The following is a 15,161-nucleotide window of genomic DNA, read 5'->3' as shown; positions in this document are numbered from 1 at the left end:
TTCACAGAAACAAAATACCTCTTCTACCCACGATCTCGGCCTCACCCGTATCCCTTCTGTTTCTTCACCAGCAAAAAGCCCAATCTCAGTTACGGATCTCAGGCCTCTGTCCTTCAGCATACTGGTGTGGACAGGCCCTGGTGGACATCCCATTTTATTTCGGAATTCTTGTTTCGATACATTTAATGTACTACATATTTTTGGAATCCACAATTGTACTACAATTCATGTTTGCTCTGGTAAGTGGTCATTTTCCCCCAAACTCCCCAAATATAATAATAGAATCAAAACAAAAAAATTCGTTTTCGTTAACACTTTGTCCTTAACAAAAGGCATGTGCAAGAAAATTGCCTTTGACAGCTTTGGGATCTGGGATCCGATCCTCTGCCTGCCCCTCACCCTGTCCGTGACCCCGTCTCTAACCTTGCTGTTAATCTTGTGTGGTCAGGTGGTTTGCGTGGCCGGCTGTGCGGCGTGTCTCATACTCCTCACGTACGTGATTTCATTCCTCTTTCCCAGGGGAAGGAAAAATAACGGCTTTTGGTCCCTCAGCTTTTTTCTCGTAAGTATCTGAAAATGCACACACATACGTATTTATATGAAGTTTTCCTGAAGTTCCTTTTCTAAAACTGGAGAGTTAGGCATAAATACTTAGGAGGAAGTGGAACTACTTCTTTCGCACTTTGGCCCTGCTCATGGTTTAAGGTTTCAGTTCATTTTCTTCTTTTTTTTCCTTTTTTTCTGTTCTCAAAAGTCTCTTTGGCACTTCTGTTTCTTTGGAAAGAGATGAAACAGCTATAGAAATCCTGACGTGTCCTAGCTGAAAGGCTAGATCACTGGGGTCAATTCCCTCATTTGATAGAGTGGGAGAAACTTTAAAGGATTAGACCTGAGCCCGAGCCTCTCAACTCAGGGAGGTTTCCTCCTTCCTTTATTAATAATAAAAAAAAAAAAAATTGTGCTAGGTGGCCATATTGACTAATAACATAAGCAAACAAGTAAACAGAGAAAAGTTTTATTAAGAAATAAAATTATTAGCCACGTCAGGCATATTCTGCTCTGCCTCCTCCCCCAGGCCTTGCTGGCATCTTGAGCAGGTCAGCACTCCTTTCTGACCGTTGTGGATATTAACACAGTCTTGTTTCCTTCCTTAAGATTTGCTTTAAGTACTAAGAAAGGCCAGTCGAGTCCAAAATGCAACTTTTAATCTTACAAACAATGAAACTTTCCTTCTCCAGCTGCATTTCAGGCATGCCCTTAGTTTGAGGACCCTTGGTGAGAAAAGGAAAGATGTTCTATCCTTTCTCTCTTTCTTGTGGACTCGCCTTTCTCCTGTCTGTTTTGGGGACGAGGTGGAGGGATTGGGTCAGGAGACCAAGGTCTTGCTTCTCTAAGGCCGTGAGACCTATGCTGGTGGTCACTGTGGGTGGTATCCAAAGACTGGGCTTACTGTGGGCAGAAATGTCCAAACGCAACCAGTTCGAGAATTCATTGCAACAGTAGACATCCTAAAGGTGATTGAGTTGCTTCTGAGCTTCTAAGTCTCATCCCTGTATACCTGTAATCCTGAGCCAGTTTGTTTGGTGGTTGTGATATTGGTGGTTAAATGTCATAGCACGGTAATATGTCCTTAACTGTTGGAATTGGTCTTGATCTAATTTTTTTCCTCATGCATTCCAATGGAAAGGTAGATTTGTCGGTTTTACCCTCGAATTAATGTTGCTGTATATGTTTTGAGACTATTTTATTGGGTATGTTTAAGTCTGGAAACTTTATGTGGTGATCCTGTTTATTCTAACAGTGGCTTTATGACCAAAAACCATTCAACTGTGTCTAAATTATCTTTAATCTTTGGCTAATTTTTAAAACCTCAGTTTTGCTTTTCAGAACTCAGCTTCTGTTTCAAATTTCCTGAACTGTTCCTCACAGCCTTTGGTTACTAGTTTGTGTTTTTTTTAAATTTCACATGTGATTTATGTGTACATTTAATTGACATATTTGTATTTGTTGTTTGATAATTCTAGTAGCTAAAGTCTTCAGATAGTTTTAATCTGTATTTTTTCCCCTTCTCGACTCACTCTTAGTGGGCTGTCGCCTTGTATGTTTGGTTTTTTTTTTTTAATCAAGAGTTCATATTTGGTTGACCTTTAAGCATGGAATCCTAGGACTTCCCTGGTGACTCAGATGGTAAAGATCCGCTTGCAGTGCAGGATGTGGGTTCAGTCCCTGGGTCAGGAAGATCCCCTGGAGAAGGGCGTGGCTACCCACCCTTCAGTGTACTTGCCTGGGAAGTGCCGTGGACAGATTGTACCTATTGCTGCTTGTTGGAAGGAACAGTTAATGGGAGGATTATTTTAATTTTTCTAATGGGTTAGAAGTGATGGATGAGCTAATTTGTACAGTAAGATAAAAAGAAAGGGGGCTTTCCAGTGATTAAGAATTTGGCTTGCAATGCAGAGGACGTGAGTTCAATCCCTGGTCCAGGAACTAACATCCCACAAGCCACAGAGCAGCTCAGCCTGTGCAGCTCAGCTACAGTCCCTCAGCCCCGACCAAGACCCGATGCAGCCAAATAAATGATTCTTTTTAAAAAAAGGTAAAAGAAAGGGATGGAGAGGAGGAAGTAGGGTGGTGAAGGGTAAGTTCTTTTCCTGCACTCTTAGATTAGAGAGCTTGGCTGCAGGTCTCCACGAGACAGAAGATGCACCGACACACGACTCACCAAAGCAGCGCTTCTCATAACCGTGACGGTGTGGCCAGGGAACCTTTCAGGAGGTTCTGATTAAGGTCCTAAAATACGCTGATGAACCCTCAGATTTCCGTTTATATTGCTTTTTCTATGAGAAAATATTTCTTGTGCTTATAGACAGAACACTTTAAAAAGTTTTTTTTTATTCTATGATCAGTTTCATATACTTAAAATCTTGGTATCTGACACATTATGGGTTGACTCATTGACTGGATGCGTGGACAGCTGACTCATGCAATATCTCCTTAATTTTTTTTAAACTTTTGTTGTTGTTCAACTGCTCAGTTGTGTCTGACACTTTGTGACTCCATGGACTGTAACACACCAGTCTTGCCTGCCCTTCACTAGGTCCTGGCGTTTCTTCAAACTCATGTCCATTGAGTCAATGATGCCATCCAACCATCTCATCCTCTGTCGCCCCCTTCTCCTCCTGACCTCAGTCTTTCCCAGAATCAGGGTCTTTTCCAATGAGTCATCTCTTTGGATCAGGCAGCCAAAGTATTGGAGCTTCAGCTTCAGTGTCAGTCCTTCCAGTGCATATTCAGGGTTGATTTCCTTTAGGATGGACTGGTTGGATCTCTTTGCAGTCCAAGGGACTCTCAAGACTCTTCGCCAACTCCACAATTTGAAAGCATCAATTCTTTGGCGCTCAGCCTTCCTTATGGTCCCACCCTCACATCTGTATATGACTACTAGAAAAACCATAACTTTGACTATACGTACCTTTGTTGACACAGTGATGTCTCTGCTTTTTAATATGCTATCTAGGTGTGTCATAATTTTCTTCTAAGGAGCAGGCATCCTTTAATTTCATGGCCACAGTCACCATCCACGGTGGTTTTGGAGCTCAAGAAAATGAAGTCTGTCACTGTTTGAATTGTTTCCCCATCTATTTGCCATGAAGTGATGGGACCAGGTGCCGTGGTCTTAGTTTTTTGAATGTTGAGTTTTGAGCCAGCTTTTTCACTGTCCTCTTTCACGCTTTGCAACCAGTGCAAGTTTGATGCATGAAGCAGGGCCCCCACACCAGTGCTCTGGGACAACCCAGAGGGATAGGGTGGGGAGGGAGGGGGAATCGGGATTCAGGATGAGGGGGACACATGTATACCTTTGGCCGATTCCTGTTGATGTATGGCAGGAACCATCACAAGATCGTAAAGTAATTATCCTCCTATTAAATAAATTTTAAAAAGAAGAGGTTCTTTAGTTACTCTTAACATTCTGACATTAGAGTGGTGTCATCTGCATATCTGAGGTTATTGATATTTCTCCTGGCAATTTTGATTCCAGCTTGTGCTTCATCCAGCCCAGCATTTCGCATGATGTACTCTGCATAGAAGTTAAATAAGCAGGGTGACAACTTATAGCCTTGATGTACTCCTTTACATTTGGAACCAGTTCATTGTTCCATATCCAGTTCTAACTGTTGCTTCTTGGACTGAATACAGGCTTGTCAGGAGGCAAGTGAGGTGATCTGGTATTCCCATCTCTCTAAAAATTTTCCATAGTTTGCTGTGATCCACACAGTCTAACGATTTAGTGTAGTCAATGTAACAGAAATAGATGTTTTTCTGAAATTCTCTTCCTTTTTCTATGATCCAACAGATGTTGGCAATTTGATCTCTGGTCCCTACCTTTTCTAAATTCAGCTTGTACATCTGGAAGCTCTCAGTTCATGTACTGTTGAAGCCTAGCTTGAAGTATTTTGAGCATTACCTTGCTTATCATGTGAAATGAGTGCAGTTGTGAGATAGTTTGAATTCTTTGGCATTGCCCTTCTTTGGGATTGGAATGAAAACTGACCTTTTCTAGTCCTGTGGCCACTGCTGAGTTTCCCAAATTTGCTGGAATATTGAGTGCAGCACTTAGCAGCAGCTTCTTTTAGGATTTGAAATAGCTTAGCTGGAATTCCATCACATCCACTAGCTTTTTTCGTGGGAATGGTTCCTAAGGCCCACTTGACTTCGCACTCCAGCATGTCTGGCTCTAGCTGAGTGATCACACCACTGTGGTTATCCAGGTCATTAAGACCTTTTTTGTATAGTTCTGTGTATTCTTGCCACCTCTTCTTAATATCTTCTGCTTCTGTTAGGTCCACAGCATTTCTATCCTTTATTGTACCCATCTTTGCATGAAATGTTCCCTTGGTATCTCTAATTTTTAAAAAATATTTATTTATTTGGCCATGCCAAGTCTTCAGTTCAGTTCAGTCGTGTCCAACTCTTGCGACCCCATGAATCACAGCACGCCAGGCCTCCCTGTCCATCACCAACTCCTGGAGTTTTCTCAAACCCATGTCCATCAAGTTGGTGATGCCATCCAGCCATCTCATCCTCTGTCATCCCCTTCTCATCCTGCCCTCAATCTTTCCCAGCATCATGGTCTTTTGCAATGAGTCAGCTCTTTGCATCAGGTGGCCAAAGTATTGGAGTTTCAGCTTCAGCATCAGTCCTTCCAATGAACACCCAGGACTGATCTTCTTTAGGATGGATTGGTTGGATCTCCTTGCAGTCCAAGGGACTCTCAAGAGTCTTCTCCAACACCACAGTTCAAAAGCATCAATTCTTCGGCACTCAGGTTTCTTTATAGTCCAACTCTCACATCCATATGTGACCACTGGAAAAACCATAGCCTTCACTAGATGGACCTTTGTTGGCAAAGTAATATCTCTGCTTTTCAATATGCTGTCTAGGTTGGTCATGACTTTCCTTCCAAGGACTAAGCGTCTTTTAATTTCATGGCTGCAATCACCATCTGCAGTGATTTTGAAGCCCCCAAAATAAAGTCAGCCACTGTTTCCACTGTTTCCCCATCTATTTGCCATGAAGTGATGGGACCAGATGCCATGATCTTCGTTTTCTGAATGTTGAGCTTTAAGCCGACTTTTTCACTCTCCTCTTTCACTTTCATCAAGAGGCTCTTTAGTTCTTCTTCACTGTCTGCCACAAGGGTGGTGTCATCTGCATATCTGAGGTTCTTGATATTTCTCCCAGCAATCTTGATTCCAGCTTGTGCTTCTTCCAGCCCAGCGTTTCTCATGATGTACTCTGCATATAAGTTAAATAAGCAGGGTGAATATACAGCCTTGACGTACTCCTTTTCCTATTTGGAATCAGTCTGTTGTTCCATGTCCAGTTTTAACTATTGCTTCCTGACTTGCATACAGGTTTCTCAAGAGGCAGGTCAGGTGGTCTGGGATTCTCATCTCTTGAAGAATTTTCCACAGTGGCATATGGTATCTTCAGTCTTCTTGCAGCATGCAGAATCTTACATTGCAATTTGTGGGATCTAGTTCCTGGGCCAGGGATTGAACCTGGACCCCCTGCATTGGGAGCAGAGTCTTAACACCTCCAGGGAAGCCCCCAGTCTCTTCTTATAAAAGTATGGAGGGTAAGAATTTAGGCTCTGGAGTCAGACAGCCCAGGTTTGGATTCTAAGTCGGCACTAAATAGCTGTAAGATATTGGGCGCAGTTACTTCAGGTTTTTGAGGTTTAGTTCTCTGAACTCAGAGAATGTATATATAAAGCAGTAGCACTTTACAGGGTTAGGACTGAGTCTCTCCAAGAGCATTCGCTATCACAGTGCTGGTAAATTGCTCATCAGAGTACTTGGTAAATAGTAGATGCTAAGAGAAGTTTCTATTCCCTTCTTTATTCTCTTGTTATTCCTAAAACTATGGTACTACATATACCATTCGACAAGAAGTTAATTGTGTGCTAGTGCTGAAAGCATATAAGGATTGATGTTCATAAAGCAAAATAATGTTATTGTCCCTTTTTTAAATGGTTGTCGCATGTCCATACCGGATAGTGCAGCAGCTTTTAGATGTTTATGTCAGACTTTAACTGTAATCATGTGTCTCAGTTGTAATGACACTTTGATGCTTCTTAAAGAGGCGGTCTTCTCGATGTTGTACGTAAGGTGAAAATTGAAAATAGGAGTATCTTTCTAGGAAAACAGATCACTTATAGAAAACATCTTACATTAAATATGACTGAGCAAATTATTTCTGTGGATTTTTTCCCTTTAGATCTCACTATTTATGCTCATCCTCCTGGGACTAACTCATTCTGAAAATATTATAATTATATGTATAATTTTAATACCTTCGTGCACTTCAGTTTTTTTTCTTGTCCAAATGATAGAGGTAAGCAGTTTTACTTACTTTATTTTTACCTTGACCATATAGCTCGTTAATTAAATCTTTTCTGATAGGGGAGCAGGTACATTTAATAAAATTTTAGAAATTATTCAATTGCTGGTAAATTCTGAAAAGAAGACATGAAAATTGTATGAAGCTAAAAGTTTCAAATACCCAGAACCCATTATTCACACCCGGAAGGGAGCAGGTAAATCCATTAAGAAATGCAACAGGAAACCCAACTGTGGTTTATGAATTCCAAGACGGGATTGTAACTGATTATGTTTTTCCCACTGTTACAGAACTCTCTCTTCTCACCATGAAGTGGAAGTTTCCCATTTCAATTTTGATAAATATCTGAAATTATTTTTGTGCTTAGCTCCACCTTTCCCTGTAACAGAGGACTGCAGGGAAGATGTGATATTTTATGCTCTTTGTACCACTAAAAGTCAGTAGATTGCTTTGGGGGTGAGTGGTTGGTGAAGGAAGGGAAGCAAGATACTGTTAGGAACTTCTGGGAGGATCCAAGTACCGCTGAGAATTCTGGAGACGTGACAGCAGATCCCAACCACTTCACATTTGTGTGTTCAGTCACTTCCACTAAAAAGAAACTGTGAATCCCCACTGCACAGAACTGGGGCTTCCCAGGTCATGCTAGAGGTAAAGGCCTTGCCTGCCAATGCAGGAGACATAAGAGATGCGGGTTTGATCCCTGGGTCAGGAAGGTCCCCTGCAGGAGGGCATGGCAATCCACTCCGGTATTCTTCCTGGAAAATCCCATGGACAGAGGAGCCTGGCGGGCTACAGTCCATGGGGGTCACACAGAGTCGGAGACAACTGAAGTGACTTAGCACATTTGTACTCACGCTCTGCACAGAGTCCGAATACAGAAAGTACTAGAGATTATAACCAAGGAAGGGTGTCACCTCCCGACAGATTTTAGTGTCATAGAACAAGTCTTGTCCCAATTCATGGAGCATTCCCTCGTGTCCTGTGAAACAGCAAGTCATGTGATACAGGTGTATTTAGCATAAGAACGTTATATTCGTGATGCAGAGAAATTTCATACAGCCCTTGCTTTTTTCAACAGTTGTCCTCTATGTATCACAGAAGGTCCGAGAGTCAGGACTCTGAGAAGAGTGCAACTGGTAAAATGATTCTACCAATCTTCATAGTAAGAAAATATTTCTATTGAATATATACTACATAGGATTTATAGCCACATGATGCACTTGCTCTTATTTAAAGAATGGCAAATTGAAATGCTCGCCCAAATACCTGCTCTTACTGTTTCTACGGGCTTCCCGGGTGGCTCACTGGTAAAGAATCTGCCTGCCAATGCAGCAGACAGCCCACTCCGGTATTCTTGCCTGGGAAATCCCATGGACAGACAGAGGAGCCTGGCGGGCTACAGTCCGTGGGGGTGCAGAGAGTCGGACACGACTGAGTGACGACCACTACCATCACCACCGCTGTGTTCTATAATCAAATGGAATGGTAGTAGAACCTAAAGGTATTTTTCTGTATAGAGTGTATGCTTAGTCATTCGGTCATGTCTGACTCTTTCGGACCCTGTGGACTGTAGCTCACCAGGCTCCTCTGTCCATGGGATTTTTAAGGAAGAACAGTATGGTATATACCAGAAATTCTAAAGTCTAGATTGCTGTTATTACTGCTATTACTATACATTGCTGATATATGTATCCAAAGACAATTTGAGGGGGTTTATAAGAAATACCAAAGGTGGTGTGTGCCTAAAAATCATTTCAATACGGATTAAAACAGAAGATAATTTGAATAATCAAGAATACAGAGAGCAAAGTAAGTGGAATTTTCTACTGGGAAAAGATACTGAAGCGAAACGTAAATATTATTTCTGTGCATCATAGTAAATGAGGAGTAAAGGGGGAAAGAGTGGACCACAGGCTTCTTGTTTTCTCTTCATGGCAGAAAAGGAGTTTAACAAGCGAGAACATTTTCTAAATGTTTAGAAATTCATAAACGTGTAAAATGTATGCATTGCACACGGGTGTTTGTGTCCTGAACGTTTGTTCCTCTTGTTTCACCCGGGTACACGGAGACACGTCACACATGGCGGTTTTCTGCTGGCCGTGAATAAATGCCAAAGTTATACAGTTATCTAACCTCCACATCGTTGTGTCTTTTGCAACTTTTCCCCTTATAGTTGATTTCTAGTCTCAGAGAGTCATGGTTGAAAAGGATGCTTGTTGTGATTTCAGTTTTCTTCAGTTTCTCAGGGCCTGGTTTTTGGCCTAGCGTGTGCTCCGTTCCAGGAATGTTCCATGTGCGCTTGACAGGAATATATTCTGCTGCTTTGGGATGAAATTTATATGTATATATAAAGTCCAATTGATCTAATACATGACTTAAGGCCAATGCTGGTTTCTTTGTTTTCTGCCCGGATGATCTGTCCATTGATATAAGTGAGACATTAAAGTCTCCTGCTCCTGGGGATTCCCAGGTGGCACGGTAGTAAAGAATCCACCTGCAGTGCAAGAGATGTAAGAGCCGTGGATTCGATCCCTGGGTCGGGAAGGTCCCCTGGAGGAGGAAATGGCAATCCTCTCACCCCAGTATTCTTGCCTGGGAAATCCCACGGACAGAGGAGCCTGGCAGGCTACGGTCCACGGGGGGGCAAAGAGTCAGACATGAGTGAGCACGCGCGCATCACATATCACTCCCGTTGCGTTACCGTCCGCTTCTCCTTGTGTGTCTGCTAACATTTACTTTATTTAGGCGCTTCTACTTTGGATGCCTATGTATTTACAGTTGCGTCTCTTCTTGTTTGATTGATCCCTAAGTCCTGAATGTCCTTCTTTGTCTCATATCACCGTCTTTGTTTAAAGTCTGTTTTGTCTGATGTGAGCGTGGCTGCGTTTGCACGTGAGCTGTCTTTGCGTTGCAGGGAATACCTTTTTCCATCCGTTTACTTCTGTATCTGTCTTTAGCTCTGAAGTGAGTCCCTTGTAGGCAGCATATATAAGGTTGGTTTGAGAAACTTCTCCATGTGAGAAGCATTTTATAAGACTTTTATCAAATTTGTAAGAAAATGATCAAATCTCCTATGGCAGAAGGCATATTCCGCCCATGGAGCTTGAATCCCAAGATGATACTAATATTCTAATCATTTTTCATTGCCTTTAGCCGTACCTTCAGATCATCGTTTTTCTTTTTATTATACGGTGCCTGGAAATGAAGTATGGAAAAGAAACAATGAGGAAAGATCCATTTTTCAGGTTGGGAGAACATTAACATCTGAATATAATTTAAACATGTAATGTGTACAGCAGTTCTTTTAACATCATTTTATTAGTATGGATTTACTATCCAAACTCTCGGCTAGACCCACTGGGAAATATTATTCTGAAAAAATAAAACAAAAACAAAAAAAATGAGAATTACTTTGAGTGCAGTAATACAGTTTCGACACGGGTCTTGTGATTTTGGGCAAGTTGGGTGTTTGTCTTGTGAGCTGCTCACGCAGTGGTTAAGCTTCAAGCGTTGTTTTTTCTCCCGCTTATGGGAAGAACAGGTCTCTGAGTAGAAGACGCAGGAATGAAAAATGAGCTCATTGTGAAATGTTCTGAAAAGGCGAGAGAGGCCAGTTATGGTGATCGTTTATGATGCAACGGGATGATGACCTAGGTGGTAACAGACTGAAAAGACTAAGTCTGTATTTGAGAGGATTTAAAGAGCTGGTCGATGGATGGGATAAAAAGTTTTAAAGAGAATAAATAGTCAAAGAGTATTTCATGGGACTTGGCTACTTGAGGGAGTTATTACTGTCAAGGAGAATCCTGTTCGTCATTATGTAATCATTTACATTCCTGTAAAACAGAGAAAAAGAATTAAATCATTGAAGCCATATTCTCCTGGTAGTGGTTGTACAGTTAGAATTTCATTTTAATGTTTTTATTTTCTCTGTAGAATCTCTCCAAGAAGAGGGGAATATCGTCCAAACCCAGAAGAACCGGAAGAAGAGGATGAAGACGTTCAAACGGAAAGGGTGAAAACGGCGAATGCACTCACTGCGTCCAGCTTGGATGAGGTGAGAACAAGCAACTGGGCCGCTGGTGAAGTACTGAAATAGTCAGCTTGTCTTGTAGAGTGGACAGAGTGCTGGCTTTTAGTGTGAAAACTTGCGATTGCATCCTCAGTCCTTCCGTTTGTAGCTCATATTCAGGTCGTTACCTTTTGAAGGATTTATCCAGTCTTCGCTCTTAATTTTCTCTTCTTCGATTTTTTTGGTGGATTTTAATCTTCATTCATCAGAGCAGTTCAAGAATTCTGATATTCTTTATCAATTTTTAACAAAATCCCACACCTTGAAGAGTTTCAATTCCATTTTGCTATATATTGAAATTGTCATGTCAATAATTCTAAATAGCGTATGAAAAAGCGTAGGTGAATTCATACTGCATTAAAATTAATAAGGAGGGCAATTAATGCCAAAGGCAAGGTTAGCGTAACACAAAGGAAATAACATTTGCTTAGGAATTAGTTTCATAAGAAGTTGATAAAGAAGTCCTCAAGCGTAAATGTACATTTGAGGGTTTTATTTGAAACAAGAGGCTGAATTACTATTGGCACAAAAAATCTGGTTAAATTCGTAGCCTAGGAAATGAAAGTTGAAACATGAATGCGCAAAATATGAAATATTTAAGAGGAAAATCATGCTCTCCCATGTTTTCTAGAAGCCAGTAATAATGGCAAGCTGTTTACACAAGGAATATAAACAGGAAAAGAAAAGGTGCTTTTCAGCAAGAAAGACGAAAACAGCCGTTCGGAATGTTTCCTTCTGTATTAACAAAGGTTTGGATAATGTATTGTTTATTAGGATGTTCCTTATTCTCTAGTTTTAGCACTAGGAAGGGAATGCTTTTCATTCTTTCAGTCTGTTCATATATCTCAGTTAACATGTAATTATAAAAATACTTGACTTGCTGGCAGAGAGACGTTTTTATTTCAAAATCCTGTCCCAGATCAAATGTCAAGAAAACCAACTTATCTTAGATCCAGATGTCCAAACTCTTCTCATGTAAATCCGCAGTCTTTTCATTCACATAGAAATGACAGAGGTGCTGTCTGAAAATGCTATTTTATTTCAAACATTCCTGAGCTAAGTGATTTTGGGTTAGCCGATTTTTTAAGAACAGAAAGTGATGGTGAGCCTTTTTCCAGGTGAAGTACTGGGACTGCTGGGGCACAATGGAGCTGGGAAGAGCACTTGTATTAAGATGATAACTGGAGACACAAAGCCGACCGCGGGAGTGGTACGTGGCGTGGGGGGCAGCCCAGCTCACGGCCGGGGGAATGTCCTGTTCAGTGTCAGCAGCCTCTTCTGTTGTTCTCATCAGTCAGTCAAATGGTTTATGTTTTACTGAAGTATAGCTGATTTAGTGCTGTGCCGATATCTGCCATACAGCAGTGCAGTTCAGTCGCCTGGTCATGTCCGGCCCTTTGCGACCCCGGGGACTGCAGCACACCGGACTTCCCTCTCCAGCAGTGTGACTCAGTTATACACATATATACACTCTTTTTTTTGACACTCTTTTCCATTATGGTTTATCACGTTGTATATAGTTCCCTGTGCTCCAGCAGGACCTCGTTTAGCCATCCTGTGAATATATTTATATATGTATATAGTTTGCTTATACCAACCCCAGACTCCCAGTTCACCCTCTCCCTCCCCACGTCCTCCTTGACAATCACAGTCTGCCCTCTATGTCTGTGAGTCTCTAGATAAGTTTATTGGTGCCGTATTTGAGATTTCACACATATGTGCTACTGTGTGATATTTGTTTTTCTCTCTGTGACTGACTTGACTTAGTGAAATAATCTGCAGTTGCATCCACGCTGCTGCGCACGGCATTCTTTCGTTCCTTTTCGAGGCTGCACATCCATCGTACGTGCGTGCCCCATCCTCTCTGTCTGCTCCTCTGTTGATGGACACGGAGGTTGTCTCCATGTCTTGGCTGTTGTGACTAGCGCTGCTCTGAACATAGGGCTGCAGGTATTTTTTTTTATGATAATTTCATCTGGGTATACGCCCAGGACTTCGATTGCTGGACCACATGGTAATTGTCCTTTACGTTTTCCGAGGAGCCTCCATACTGTCTTCCGTAGTGGCTGCACGAGCTTGCATTCCCACCAGCAGTGTAAGAAGGTTCACTTTTCTCCACACTCTCTCCAGCGTCAAATGATTTAAGAAAAAAAAAAGAATAAACAGATGAATTTATAAAACTCCTCTTGCATGCTGAAGAAGGGCTGTGGCTGAATGGTCGTTTCTCCCTCCTTCAGCAGTGGGAGGAGGGTCAAAGCGGCAGGCAGGTGACGCTGACCTTTGCTGTTCGATGCAGGTGGTTTTCAGGGACAGCGGAACACCTCCGACGCGACAGGCAGGCGGCGGCTTCAGGCATCTGGGGTACTGTCCACAGGAGGACGTGCTGTGGCCCGACCTCACGGTCCGAGAACACCTGGACTTGTACTCGGCCGTGAAAGGCCTGACCAAAGAGGAGGCTGCTCTCAGCGTTTCAAGGTGTGATGCGAAGCCTCCAGCACGCGGTTTGTAGCTGGAGGAAGGGGGGACACAGAACTTACTAAGGAAATGTGAAAAGGAGATGATGAACCATGCCTCTAACTTGCATGCAAATGATTGAAAATCTGAACGAGAACCAAGTCATGACATGTATTGTTTGGGGCCCTGTGAATGAGGCTTCGTGCACATCTCTCCAACTGAAAGTGCTGGGGTGCCCTAGATGTTTTAGGCACGGACGTAATCAGAGTGCTTCCCGCAGGCTGGCGGATGCGCTGAAGCTACAGGACCAGATGGCGCTCCCCGCCAAGGCCTTACCCGAGGGGGCCAAGAGAAAGGTAGGACCAGGCCGCCCCCCGCCCCCGCGCGCACCCAGGCTGGCGCCGACGCGGCTCCTCTCTGTTGCAGCTGAGGTTCGCGCTGAGCGTCCTGGGGAGCCCGGCTCTGCTGCTCCTAGACGAGCCGACCACAGGGATGGACCCCGAGGGGCAGCTGCAGATGTGGTGAGGGGCGTCATATGAAGTGTCGGTGTCAACCGTCTAAGTCTGGAGCAATGGCTCATTGAGGTTTCACGTTTTCTCCACTGACCTTTGAGGCTCAGACCCTGTATTGTTTGATTCACTGAAATTCAACATATTGATGGCTCAGATGGTAAAGAATCTTCCTGCAATGCAGGAGACCCGGGTTCTATCCCTGGGTCTGGAGGATCCCCTGGAGAAGGGAAGGGCAACCCACTTCAGTGTTCTTGCCTGGGGAATCCCGCGGACAGAGGGGCCTGGTGGGCTACAGTCCATGGGGTCACAAAGAGTCGGACCCGACTGAGCAACTATCACTCACTCACTCAGATTTCCTCAAGGAAGACAAAAATTGACATTTTAAGAATCAAATGGGCTCTTGAAGGCGCTCCATAGACTTCTTTCTCTTGCTGGTCCTCCCGCTGCCTCTTTCTTCCTGATTTATTTTTCAGTCGTTGAAAACCCTGCAGTGTGGTGTTCTCCTGCTCTTCAAACAAACACCGAGTCAGGCACACTTTTAAAACATCTGCTTTTCATTCTAAGAGCCTGTTGACTTGGTGATATAATTACCTAACACACGACAATTTTTCTTCTTTCTCTCCAAAGATTTTTTTTTTCTTGCAACATAATCTAAGCATTCTCTGTTAAGACTTCCTTGGTCATTCCCGTTCATCAATTTTCCCAGATAACCTTCGAAGTGCAAACAGTCCCTTACTCTGTCTCTAGGCAGGCAATCCAGGCCATTGTTAAAAGCTCGGCGAGGGGCGCCCTGCTGACCACCCACTCCATGGCCGAGGCGGAGGCCGTGTGCGACCGCGTGGCCGTCATGGTGTCCGGGAGGCTGAGGTGGGTGCCTGGCTGGCGCGAGGACCCCTCCCCCGCATCCGCAGGGGCGGAGAGCCCAGGAGGCGTCTCTTGTCTTTCAACTCTTCTTTCCCTTCCCTGGACCAGGTGTATTGGTTCCGTTCAGCATCTGAAAAGCAAGTTCGGCAAAGACTATTTACTGGAGGTGAAGGTGAAGGCGCTCACCCTGGTGGAGCCTCTGCACACGGAGATTCTCAAGCTCTTCCCCCAGGCTGCTCGGCAGCAGAGGTGAGGGCCGCCCCAGGTGTGAGGCCTCCAGCACCCACGGCCTCGGTCGTCCAGAGGATGGGAAGAGGGAGCCCCGGCGGCCTGTCGGTTACAAACAGGCTGTGGAG

The 15,161-nt window shown here is 43.5% G+C and overlaps 1 protein-coding gene across 4 annotated transcripts in view; it reads left to right on the top strand.

The window, feature by feature from the left end:
• Positions 1–15,161, top strand: part of ABCA10 (ATP binding cassette subfamily A member 10) — a 54,374-nt gene that overhangs the window by 34,225 nt on the left and 4,988 nt on the right. Inside the window, exons 24-36 of one of the 4 annotated variants that reach the window (XM_070388986.1) lie at positions 72–239; positions 449–562; positions 6,781–6,897; positions 7,982–8,065; positions 10,057–10,148; positions 10,840–10,960; positions 11,610–11,724; positions 12,094–12,185; positions 13,272–13,450; positions 13,710–13,785; positions 13,856–13,950; positions 14,689–14,808; positions 14,914–15,054. In XM_070388986.1, coding sequence (XP_070245087.1) covers positions 72–239; positions 449–562; positions 6,781–6,897; positions 7,982–8,065; positions 10,057–10,148; positions 10,840–10,960; positions 11,610–11,724; positions 12,094–12,185; positions 13,272–13,450; positions 13,710–13,785; positions 13,856–13,950; positions 14,689–14,808; positions 14,914–15,054 — 1,514 coding nt within the window. Of the gene's footprint in view, positions 1–71; positions 240–448; positions 563–6,780; positions 6,898–7,981; positions 8,066–10,056; positions 10,149–10,839; positions 10,961–11,606; positions 11,725–12,093; positions 12,186–13,271; positions 13,451–13,709; positions 13,786–13,855; positions 13,951–14,688; positions 14,809–14,913; positions 15,055–15,161 lie in introns of all 4 variants that reach the window. The other 3 variants (XM_070388985.1, XM_005899331.3, XM_070388987.1) reach the window with 3 other exon arrangements.

The sequence above is a fragment of the Bos mutus genome, chromosome 19 (assembly GCF_027580195.1).
Source record: "Bos mutus isolate GX-2022 chromosome 19, NWIPB_WYAK_1.1, whole genome shotgun sequence".
In the NCBI taxonomy this organism is placed as follows: Eukaryota; Metazoa; Chordata; class Mammalia; order Artiodactyla; family Bovidae; genus Bos; species Bos mutus.
This window is presented reverse-complemented; position numbering and strand designations above follow the sequence as displayed.